We start from the raw sequence: 12121 nt of genomic DNA, 5'->3' as shown, positions 1-12121 counted from the left end.
ATTTAGAATAGGAAACCAAAATCTTAACTGTGTGGTTTATCCAAATCTTAGTCGTATATAGTCGTATACCAAATGTTGAAGTTAGAGTTAATTTTTCCAAGGATGGAGGTAAATAATTGCCTATTCTCAGACCAATTATGCTAGTTGCTAAATGCTACCTGGCATCTTTTTTGCTAGTTGGAACTTGGAACCACTAATGTGTTTCAGTCGATGTGGTTTATGCCATTTAAGGAACCTTTAATTCAAGCCAAGTGAAATAATTTTATTTTGCTGTATCTTTGGCAGATGGATGGACTATGGTCATAGAATATAAGTTAGTATTTGTTTCTCATTGGAGTATTGTGGGCTTATTGTAGTCTTTAGTTCTGCTTGTGAATGTACAATCTGAGGTTTCATTGAAAGAATGATTCATTCTTGTTTTTTTTCTCATTATACTAATATGTTGTCTGTTTCTTCAGGTAAAATTTATTATAGTCACACACACACACAAAGCTTTTTGGTCAATGTTTTGATTAAATGGATTCTGTCTAGGCCATCTATGCAAATCCTTTCGATAAATTTCTGTTATCCAAGAGAAGCATTTGTTGGGCACTTACGAAAGAAGGAGATAAAGCTTTAGAGGATGCCTTGAAATGCGTGGAGCTGGACCATGAATGGGCAGAGGCACATTACAGGGAAGGTGTAGCGTGGTGTACATTGCAGAAGTTCGATAAAGCAGTTGTTGCATTCCGCCAGGGTATGGAACTAAATCCTGATAACGAAGAGCTTCGAAACGCATTCCAGTTAAGTTTTTTTTTCCCCCCTTTGTCCTCACCTAGTTCAGAATTTGGAAATGAGATCTGTGGAAGCTTATTATATTTATTTTTATTTGTTGATCAGTAAACTAGGAGGCTTGTTAATAAACTGACCAAAAAGATGTACGATGATTTTGTTAATTAACTTCATTATCTATAATGAAGCCTTAACCTTTTGACAGGAGAGCTTGTCAAGCTGATCTTGCTGATGCCATATGACATTATGACATGGGAGGGAAGCTGTTGAAGCTGGGTTAAATTTCACAGGGTGAACCAGGGAACAGGATAGTTTGATACTGCTTGCAATATGAAGGATTTTTTAGGAAGGACGTCTATTGCTCTCTACTTTTCATCTCAATGTGACATATAACAGTTACTCTGTATTTCATACTTTGATGATACAATGACCTTCTTGGTGTAGTACTTTTATAAACCTGTTCACGTAAATGTTATACAAAAACAGAAGTAATTCAGGTATTTTACGGTGGCTAGTTATTCTCTCTTTATGAATGTATCACAAATCCGAAATGGAAGAACTCAAAAGTAAGTTACAACTTACAAGTTGAGGAAACGATTGAACATTAAACTATGGATTGTCCTTTAATACTAATCACTATATGGACGTGCTCTTTTAAAAGCCAATTAGCTCTATACATTGTTTGTTGATGGATGTTCGTGTGGAAATCCTTCTTTTATGGGTGTGTCTCATGTGGCGTGTTCTATAATCTATATCATATATATGATACGCAGATACGGGTTGGGATTTGAGGCGAAAAATACAAATGATATTGGGGCATTTTTGTCATATCAAGTCAAAACATTGCCGTGGGTTTCAATTTTCCAATAAAAAATAAAAATTAAAAATTAAAACTTTTCATATATTAAGGGGCAAACAAAAAAGAGATGGGGATGGGGAAGAAAAAGATGAGAGTGGCAAACAATGGTCTCCCACAGGAGATCATTGAGTCGATACTAACAAGGTTACCGGTCAAGTCTGTTCTACGATTCAGGTGCGTATCGAAACCATGGCGTTCATTACTTGACGATCCTGTTTTTGTTGATAGGCACTTTACGAATTTATCAAACCATCTTAATAATCTTAATAATAATAAGAAAGCTGTATTTCTTTCTCCACATAAAAGCTTAAACTTAGTAGATTTCAAAACATATCAATCAAGAGTTATTTATGACGATCCGCTCAAAACTAAGTTTAATGGAATTAATTTATGGGGATCTTGCAACGGGCTTGTATGTATGACCACAAAGGATAACAGCTTCATCTGCTTATGGAATCCTTCTACTCGGAAACGCAATATCATACCATCCAAATCTTTTCATGGCAAACCAAGTCGCAGCGTATATGGTTTTTGTAGTAATGCATCTGTCAAGGATTATGAAGTTGTAGAGATTAGCTTGTTTCTGAAACGTGGTGATTCAGAAGTCGCAGTCTACTCCCTAAGAAGAAAGTCATGGCAAAGGATCCAAATCTTCCCTTATGCTATTCGTACCGGTAGGGGAGGAGTAATTATTAATGGCGCTCTTCATTGGAAGGCACATAGATCACGGAAGAATGGCTTACTACAATCTTTTGAGTCAGTCATAATTGCTTATGATGCTGGGGGTGAAAGTTTCCGTGAAGTGCCATATCCTGACCATCTGATTCGCAGTCCATGTGGCTTAAGAGTCGCAACATTAGATGGGAATCTATGTGTAGTCTCCCTCGATGAATCCACTTTTGAATTTTGGGTGATGAAAGAGTATGGTGTGAGAGATTCATGGACCAAGCAGTTCATCATAGGGCGCCATGCTCATGAGCTTGAGGTGCAAATATCATGTTTCTTAGCACCATTATGCTTTATAGACGATGGTGAAACTCTTGTACTGGACAATGGATGCAATCTATTATTCTTTGAACTGAAAAGCCAAACTTTGAGGAGATGGCCATTCACTCCTTCTCAGAATGTGGCAAATGATTGGTCCAAGTCTACAACTTATTGCTACGAAACCACAACTTACATAGAGAGCCTAGTTGATGTAGAGTGAGAGTCACACAATTGTGCAATACCCTCTAATTTATGTATGTGCATTTTCCCCTCCTACTGAACGTTTTATTTTATTTTCTTCATAATAATTATGCTTCATATTGTCAACTTGTATAAACTCAATGTGCTTTCAGATATGTTGTCGAAATCAATATAAGCATTCTTCGTTTTTTTTTGTTCTTCCAATGACTGTTCAGTGGTTGAAATTGCACCATCCTGTGTAATCGTAGCATGTGGATTAACACTGAATTCTTAAATGGATCGAACCTTAGTTTCGTATGGTACTAAATATCTTAGGAACTTTTAGGAGCAACGAATGACCTAGGTACCTCTCATAAAGAAATCTTTAGCATAGTGCATGTATACAGTTGATCCTTCTATGTTTTAGCAGCAATTGTTACGTACCTGCACTGCACTTGCCCCTTTCTTCGAATGTTATTTACAGCTATTAGAGAATCCTAATGCTAGGTCTACTCTCTTAAAATTCATTCATAGTTAAAGCTTCCGGTCCATTTGGACTGCTTCAAGCCAAGTGAATCTCATCTACACTGCCGTAAATTTTGAGGCAACCATTCGTATAGGCTGTTCTTTGTATGACAACAAATAATATTTATCAAGCCTTACATTCCCATGTGCAGGGGAAAGCTTGAAGATCCAAGCACGACATTGTGTTTTTGCATAATTTGGAGCATCTATAATCTATTAGTATAAACTTCGTAATTCTTTTCTGTTAAACTTGTATTTACTACTTAGGCACTAGGATATCACGTAGGTTTCGATCTCTATTTTGTTTACCATTAGGTGTCACACAAGGTTGGATATAAAATCTTAGCTAAAAACAAAAATGGCTACGAACGTGCTCCACTTATTGTACAAACAAAATGAGCAATATGGCTTGCTGAAGAGATAATAAGCCACTTCAGGTGTTGCACAGGGAACCCAACCTTATAATATTAGACATGCTGCATGGGATGGTTATTAGCATTGAGATAATTAAATCCATTCTGGATGTCGGTATATGGAAAGGAGATGGTCACCAAGAGTAGTGCTTTGAAATTGGTTGGTCACGTACAACTCGCAGCCATGAGTGATTGTGCCCGTGAATCACACGCCTACGCTGATTGCTGGGATGCACACAGCGCAATGGGCGCAATGGGTCCACAGCCGATGGCACACTTCAGATGACGGGATTTATCAGTTGGTCAAGTATCTAGCAACGCCAACGCTTACTGTAAAGTACAGCGTAAGGCCCTATTAACAGACAAGCGATTCTACTTGGCTCGCTCCTCTACCATCTGCTCTTTCTTCATAAGCCATTTCATACTTTTTATAGAACATATCCACCGAAGGTCTACAATCGAGACCAACACCCACAGACACATTTGGAGAAGCAGAGAGTTTTCCAAAAGGGATCGATAGCACTCAAAAATATGGACCGCTCTTGCTTTTGAAGTTCTATAATTTCATGAGCACATGGCAATCCATGGCTGGTGCGCAAATAACACCCACAAATGAACTCAGTGTCTTTAGCAGCATGCATTATGCGGGTATTCAGTTCTTCAAAAAGCAAGTCCAAACATTTTATATAGACCAGGTTTCTAAGTTCACGAAATAATGAAATTTGTGGAGGTGCTGAGTTAGAATCAGACTCCTATCAAAGGTACCTATAATTTCGGACATATGAATCTCTAAAATCGGGTGAATTAAGTAAAACATACCTAGAAAATCATGTCTGTTTGTGTTTCCTATAACACATTTCACCTGAGCATGAGACCCTTCGACTCTGTTGGTCGTTGTACTCCCAAAGTGAATGTGTTGGTCTGTCCAACAACATACGAATTGATTCTTATAAGGCCACCAAGTCTCTCGGAGATAACTGACAAAATTGGAGTACTCAACCCTATAGTATTTTTCCAAAGTAGCAAATCTACGGTTGAAGATATCCTCAGTCATCGATTTCACTACAGTGTTCCACGAGAACTGGCCTTTCTCGACAAGTTCTATGGTTGGAAAAAAGTCATGGCATTTTTGAAGGACACACATAGCGATATGCCATCTATAGAGATGCTTGTGTGCATCAGGGAACACACAATATCAGCGACATGCATCAAGGCCAACTCCCTATTCGACACGATCACGGATGGCCTTTCGTCACCAAGCAAGCCGTTAAACTGACGATGCCCACTCATAGTCTATCGTTGTTTCAGACCGAAGCAACACTTGACAGACCGTGAAAGACTTCCAGGTTGAAGTCACCCCCCACAAACTTGTACAAAAGGCCACCAATATCTATTGGTTTTGTATGTGGCGTCTATGATGATATCTTTTGGAAAAGTCCGAGCCAACTTAACACCTTCTGGATGGGCCCATAGCAACCCCGTTATCTCATCCGTATTCGTATCCTCTCTCACCTCCTTGAAATAATGGTTTTTTGCTAACATCTCATGCAATCTCTGCATTTGCGTGCGACCGTTCATATCTAACGTCCTCACCCTGTGTCTCGCATTACAGACTTGATATATGCTGGATAGGTTTTAAGGATACCTATTTCTGATGGACTTCAAAACTTCTTTAGGCTTAACTGAATTTTTAGTCATCTCTTATAAGTACTCGAATTGTGGAACGGTCAGCCGAGTAGCAAATGCATGTCCTTTAAGGGGTCTTCGCCAGTGGATGGTTGTGAACACCATTAACAACAACAATTTTCCAACTATCCACAGTGCCGCATTAGAAACAACATCTTAATTTAAATGGACATCCACATTTTGCGGTTCCCGTATTTCTCTTATTAGCTTTATCTTGACCTACCTTTTTGTGTGAACGATATACACCCGAACTCTCACAAGTTAAATTCAGCCTTCGTACTTTGTTCCCTTTAGCATAATGCGACTTCCTAATTACCACAACCACATTACATTGTTTTCCCCAAACAGTTGCCCAACCAATTACCTCATTACGTGTATGAAATACCTAAAGGATATGAAAAAAAACAACAATCAATACACTAATATAATTTCATTTAGAAAATAAAAACAAATAAAATCAATGCCTAATCTGTTGTAAATATTTCTATTGTATCCATTGAAAGTGGTTGAACATCATCCACGTCATTCGAGTTTCCAGGGTTCTCGTAATCCCGCAAAGGATCTTGCATGAAGAACAATTGTTAAATGTTGTATTATACAAATGGTTTTTGATACAATTTTATTAGAATTGTAATTACGTACCCAAATCGATTTGGTGAAATTTCATTTCATTTTAATAATTTTTTTCTCATTCGATGTGACTAGCTAGGCTGTTTGGGACTCACCCAATTCGATGTGGTCATATTGTTTAGGACTAATACCTATCAATGTGACCAGGTCGCTTGAGATGCCCAATTTCGATGTGGTCATTGGGGACTCAGGTAAAACTGTAACATATGCGTGAATGAAAAATCTAGCTAGATTTACCTTATGTCCTCGAGAATTTCTTCCCATCTTCGTATCATCTTCATCTTCACTTTCCATTGCAACTTTTTTACGTTCAATATTTTTCTCTCATTTGGTCATCTTCCATTCCTTTATTTTCTTCATTTTCTCTCATGTGTTCATTAAATGGTTCATCTTCATGTTCTAAAAAGCTCGGGTCTTCTATTTTACTGTTTCGAAGTTTAGGACTTACGGTATAATTTAGGGATTATGGATTAAGAATATTTGAGAAGAAGAAAAAAAAAAAGGCTAAACAGGTTGGCTCCAAATTACTTGTATTTAATTGGAAATTGCCCAACACAAATAACAATTTTTTTTTGTCAATATCAAATTTGTAATATATTTTTTTTTGGGGTCCGCCAAACACAAAATGGGAGGTGCCCATAGTGAGTACCTAGCTTCGCTCGTCTCGAAATCCATATCGCAAATTCGCAAGTGGCTTAACTCTTAAGTACGTGTCGGTAACATTATTTCCACCCTCTTCAGTTTCCCCCCTTTTCACCATCTTTACTCTTTTTTTACGTACTTGTAGGGTTTACTTTAACAATTGAAAGATGAATTCTACGTTTTTTACAGCTCGTTTATTTTTGTTAGATTAATTAGTTAGTGCTTATTCTTTTGTTAAATCCATGTATTAACAACTTAATACACACAGCCTGAAATAGTGATTTTGAAGACAATTTTTTAAACTAAAACAACTTCTGAAAAAAGTAATTGTGCTACTGTTTTTCAAAAATTTGTTTTCCAAAGTTCAAAAACAAATGTTTTGCTTCTTCAGTTTGTTCAAAGTACGAATGTCTCCATTATTTCAAAAGTTCTGCTATTTGTTTTAGTAGAAAATTTTGATGGCAGTTAGAAGCATTTGCAAAGGTGTTCTCCATGCTTGTGAATCTTTCTATGGAAGAATTTATTGCTGTGAGGGGCGTGGAGAAATTTCTCTTGGCAAATGATTTTCTACTTGGCGGGGGTTCTTTTTGTAGTAAACACCAAACTATCTGTTTACTCTTTTCGTGCTTCTTGTTTGAAATCCTTTGACAAATATTTGCAAAACACATTTGGTTGAATAAAGAAATTTCTCATCCCAAAAGTATATTTTTTTTCTTCCTTTTTGCACTTCCATGATATAGAAATTTTGTACTTCATTTCAGAAAAATAATCATTGTGGTGCTATACAATGTCACGTCCTTTAATTTGATAAACATACACCTTTTTTGTAAATTTAAAACATTCCCTTTATTTGAAAATTTTCACATGACTTGTCTGTGGTTGTGTGAAAATATGGCAGCTTAATTTTTACAATGGTGCTGATAAGACGCTCATTGTACAAATTTCTCTGGTACGATTTAAACTTAATTTTTTGTATCAGAGTATTGGTAATTCAACTCTGAAATCTTTGTCCTTGATAACTATATGTTGTAGGTTATGTAATTTTACAGAAATCAGCAGAAGTCTATGATACTGGCATTTCCCGCCCTTAGTCACAGATCACCCACCCAAACCTTTTTCAGAACCTCCGCAACTAAGTCCACCCGGCTATCTGGTGATTGATGCCTTAACTCGAGGGTTTAAAACATTTGACGCTGGGGACAATGATCTGATTTCAATACAAATTTATAGCAAATAATATTTTTGAATGGAATAATTAATAATGGCTGTTCAATTGCATGGAAATTATAATATATAAATACATGTGTGTGTGTGTGTGTGTGTGGAAATTATAATATAGAAAGGTAAGTTCTACACGTAGGGAGCCAGTTCACTAGATGTTCATGTTTTTGGGGGCACAACTGTTGGCTAAGGTTTACTGGATAACGATTAATAGTCTTTGATGCTTATTTACTGGAAGTCAAGGTTATCTCTAATTGTGACTATCAACCAAAGGTAATTAGAAAACTTTGAATCCCTTTACGCTATCGTTAAAATCTGTTTCGCGAAATCATACATACGCAGACTTGTACAATCAAGCGAGTGAGTGTGACTGCACAATGGCAACTTGTAAAAGAAAGCATTGTGTTTCTGGAGAGAGCTATTCAGTTTGAGGTCTAACTCTTGTCTTGAATTTTTGTGAGGATGGTGGAATCGTCAAGAAATTTTGGACTAAAGAGGAGAGGGATGAGAAACCGAATGATTTGGATGAAATTATGTGTAATGTCTTTTATGGATTGTTTACACATTCTGTAATTTGGGATGTTTTCACTAATATGTATTGAATGAGTTTGAGGTAATGCCTGGGTGTTTGGTCGTTGATGCCTGTGGAACGTTAAGCAATGCTGGTTGATGGTACAGTTGTTGGGAAAATACCCAAGGAAGGAGTTGAGTTTTTCGTGTGGATATGTCATTTTAGTAACGAGTGATTTTATCGTTGAACGTACAACCTTTTTGTGGATATAGGTCTCAAATATCTACAGTAGAACTTGTCACTTACCACATCAGTTGCTGTGCATATCTCCTAATTAGTTGTTTCAGTGACATACAGAGTCTGATACTCAAAGATCCTGAAGGTGGAGTGTCAAAAAAAACACCTACAATTTTAGGTATGAGACTCTAGGTTTTTCCTGTACAAGTTTGGCACAATCTAACTTCTTTCACAGGACCGTTTTGTCAAGGAATGTTGTTGAGCCTTAGCTAGGAAAGGTGCCGATAGTGGAGGCTATGTTCAATTTCGTGGACCCTGTATAACTGTATTGACCGCCTTAGTTGGTTTAGAGATCCACTCTAATCTAATGGCAACTGAGTACTGACAACGAGAATGTGAAGGTATCCATGCATCATTCTAGTGGTAGTCTTTGTTCATTAGTTCAACGTGTACAATGTGCATTCGCGTGTAAGATGGTCTGCGTTCATGACTTTATTATTTTATTTTTATTTATTAGTATTCTTCTTCTACTTAATTATCCGATTTTATGTAAGTTCACCATTTTGTTTTTCGCATTTTAACTTAAAGTCTTAACAGTTATAATATGTTATTGTTATTAATTCTATTTTTGAAAACCTAGCTACTTTGTGATTAAAGAAAGATATAATTGTATCTTCTTGCTTATTTTTATAATGCTTTGTGATTTCGATTTGACAAGCATTTTTTATAATGCCTACACACATTGTTGTTGGACTTGTTGGCAGTTGTGGATGATTGAGAGCAGTGTCTGAAGAAGGCCAAGGCAGTGAAGAGAGTATTGTCAGGATCCAAAAGAGGAATGGAAAACAATGATTGTCCTTGTGAGCCCTCGTACCTTGCATTTATGGTCACTCATTCACATCATGTGCTTGTGGCCATTTTTCTCGACTGGTATTTTTGCTTGAGTCTTGTTCCTACAGTTTGTTACTGTGCCTCTACTTCTGACATCATTTGAACCTTCAATGTTCAAATTATATGATAACCCTCCTTAATGTGTGTTCCTTAGCTTCTCACTTATCTGCTTGATTTCCTTCATATTTATTGGCATCTTTTGGGTTATGTAAGCTCTGTTCGTGGAATAATTCTCTTCTTTGTAAGTGATTTGTCTACCAAATTTCTGCTTAGTTTGTCTGATTATTATCCCTATACCTATATCTTTCCTATCATTGGAACATCCATTTGGTGCTTTTATCTTCTTAAAAACAACACTGGAAGGAAGATGATCAGGACCGGAGAAGGTCAAACTCTGGGACCTTCCCACAACACACACGCGGCGCTAAGGTTCCCGTGGCGTCAAAGAGAATTGCATTCCAAGCGAGGCGAGATCTTCAATCTTACCTCTGAACTTCGATAGCATTCACATCATCAATCTCAGATATTGACTGCGAAAGCTTAATGTCGATCAGAAAGACCATTAAAAGAAGTCCTTTGCCGGGGTTTTCTATAGATGGATAGAGTAGTGTGTTAGCGTTACGACAGATGAGCAGAGGTATTTGATTAATCCGTTGCAGCTTAAGCCAAAGACTCGAACAGTAGCATTGGCTGCTATGATTGGAGCCCAGGCATCCAATGCATTTAGTACAGCTGACTGAACACCTACCCAATCTTGATGCATAAAATGAAACATTCAACATTTTCGCACGCGATTTGCCATTGAAGGCTCCTTGATTTGATGGCATTAGCTGCTTTTAAGGTTTTGTCTTTCATTGGCAGGTCGGGGGTGTGAAAAGGAGTCGTATTTTCACGGTTGTGTTATAATACTGAACAAAGGAAATTTACTGCTCAGAGCATAAGGACTTCTCAGAAAACATCAATGGATCGCCCTTGATCCCTTAGACCTTTGTATATTTGCCACTTCTTCAGACCTTACTTTTGTTGTCTTTTCCTGATCTTGTATGACTGGGTGTGGTGCCTTGAAGAGTAACGCCTTTACTTCAGCATCCTTTGAACCGCTAGACAGTAGACATTGCGGCGACGCCTTCATATGTTTTTCTTAGCCTCACTTGGGTGAATTTCGTTACTTTTAATTGTTTATTGCTTTTATGTGGCTAAGTTTTCCTTCTGAACTTTCTACTTCTCTATTACTTTTCTGATGTGAATTTCCTGGTATCATCCTTGATGAGCGAAAATCAATGAATTATTGTTGCAAAAATTCTTTAGCAAACACACAAAATGAACCGAAACTTGTGAACACAATGACGTGGCACTCATCAGGCAGGGGGTGCGTGTGTATTTCTCAAAGAAGTACTGGAAATCAAAGGTCTCTCTGATTGCCACGTCATTGTGTTCACAAATTCGGTTCAAAGTGTGTGTTGCTGTAGAAACACTCTTTTATTTATCTTTCCGTCCTTCTATTTTCTTTGACTTCCTCATAGAGAAGTTAGATTACCCTTGAAATAAATAATCTCACAGGGAGATGGTCGCTGCATTCTAGAAAATTATGTTGAAATAAATTATTTTTTATAGTTTAATGACTAGGATAAATACCATTCATCTTGATCTTACTGTTTTTCATGAGAACTATTGAACTAGATGGGTTCTTTGAAATGACTAAACATCAGGAGCTGTCGTAAGAATCATCTCGTTTTCCTGCCAATGGAACTGAGTTATGTACTTATGTCACATTTGGACTTTCAGCTTTTCGTGACCTTGAGAATTGGAGAACCCGAACGAAAACACTTGGCTCCCTGCTCTTACAACCTAGCACTCAACGTGTCATCTCTCGGGGTCTCAAATCTCAATCAAGGTAGTATAACATGGTCGTGAATTGCGAGGCTTGATGTGGAAGGTTCGGTTGCATTAGAGCCTTAGAGGTAAGTGGTTCGTATCTTTGGAGCTGGCTGCTTACTTGACCTTTTTCTTTTTTTGTTTTTTTCAGCTGAAAGAATCCTGATCCCTCATCTCTAGTTTTCTGCGGTAGTGGTTTATTACCATAATTTCCGTTATTTGGTCAGAAAGTAGTGCACAACTGCACAATCTCGAGCTTTTTCTGACAATTGATTATCTATTGTTTGTGGACATAAAATTTTGTTTTATTTGTATATTTCTTGCCGTATGTTTCAGTTTCACGTCTGAAATTCTTGGCAGGTGAATTTTGCAACTTTTATATTGCAAATTCATGGTGCAATTAAAAATTAAAACAAGTGGTTTCTGTGATATCCCATGTTAATTTGCATTCAAATTACAATAAGACTACTTCGCAAACTGGCATTGGTAACTAATTTTACTATGTCCTAGGTGTTATCTAAAGAGAAATTGATGGTATCACTACAGCCCTCTTCATGACAGAAATCTGTGGCATACCATTTTGAAGGCAGAAGTAAGGTTTCGTTCATTGAAATCAGATTTTTACAGGCCTAGGTTACAGAACGTTTCAGGGGCATGCAACTTATCAAATGACGTTAGGGTGTCCTAGTAAAA

The 12121-nt window shown here is 37.3% G+C and overlaps 1 protein-coding gene and 3 long non-coding RNA genes across 6 annotated transcripts in view; all 4 read left to right on the top strand.

Annotated features, from left to right (window-relative positions):
• The first annotated feature begins 529 nt into the window (after positions 1-529).
• On the top strand, positions 530-1285 carry LOC147519835 (uncharacterized). The gene is made up of 2 exons (XR_015214307.1): positions 530-782; positions 977-1285. It is a non-coding gene; the product is annotated as an uncharacterized LOC147519835 (long non-coding RNA).
• Positions 1286-1673: 388 nt separating this feature from the next.
• Positions 1674-3007, top strand: LOC147519834 (F-box protein CPR1-like). The gene has a single exon (XM_086591372.1). It carries the CDS (start codon positions 1698-1700, stop codon positions 2835-2837), a length of 1140 nt encoding a protein of 379 aa, XP_086447498.1. The 5' UTR covers positions 1674-1697; the 3' UTR covers positions 2838-3007.
• Positions 3008-6787: 3780 nt separating this feature from the next.
• The window catches only part of LOC147519828 (uncharacterized), a 48971-nt gene continuing 43637 nt past the window's right edge, over positions 6788-12121 (top strand). For both annotated transcript variants that reach the window (XR_015212350.1, XR_015212347.1), the window contains exon 1: positions 6788-7642. This is a non-coding gene — a long non-coding RNA (uncharacterized LOC147519828). The remainder of the gene's footprint in view (positions 7643-12121) is intronic.
• Positions 7656-10772, top strand: LOC147519833 (uncharacterized). Of its 2 annotated transcripts, none has more exons than XR_015212354.1 (2): positions 7656-8187; positions 9427-10772. It is a non-coding gene; the product is annotated as an uncharacterized LOC147519833 (long non-coding RNA). The 2 variants fall into 2 exon arrangements; XR_015212353.1 differs by lacking the exon at positions 7656-8187 and adding an exon at positions 8867-9063.

Source organism: Coptis chinensis, chromosome 2 (assembly GCF_015680905.1).
Source record: "Coptis chinensis isolate HL-2020 chromosome 2, ASM1568090v1, whole genome shotgun sequence".
NCBI classification, from domain to species: Eukaryota; Viridiplantae; Streptophyta; class Magnoliopsida; order Ranunculales; family Ranunculaceae; genus Coptis; species Coptis chinensis.
Note: the sequence above shows the minus strand (reverse complement) of the source record. Positions and strands in the feature narration are given on the sequence as shown.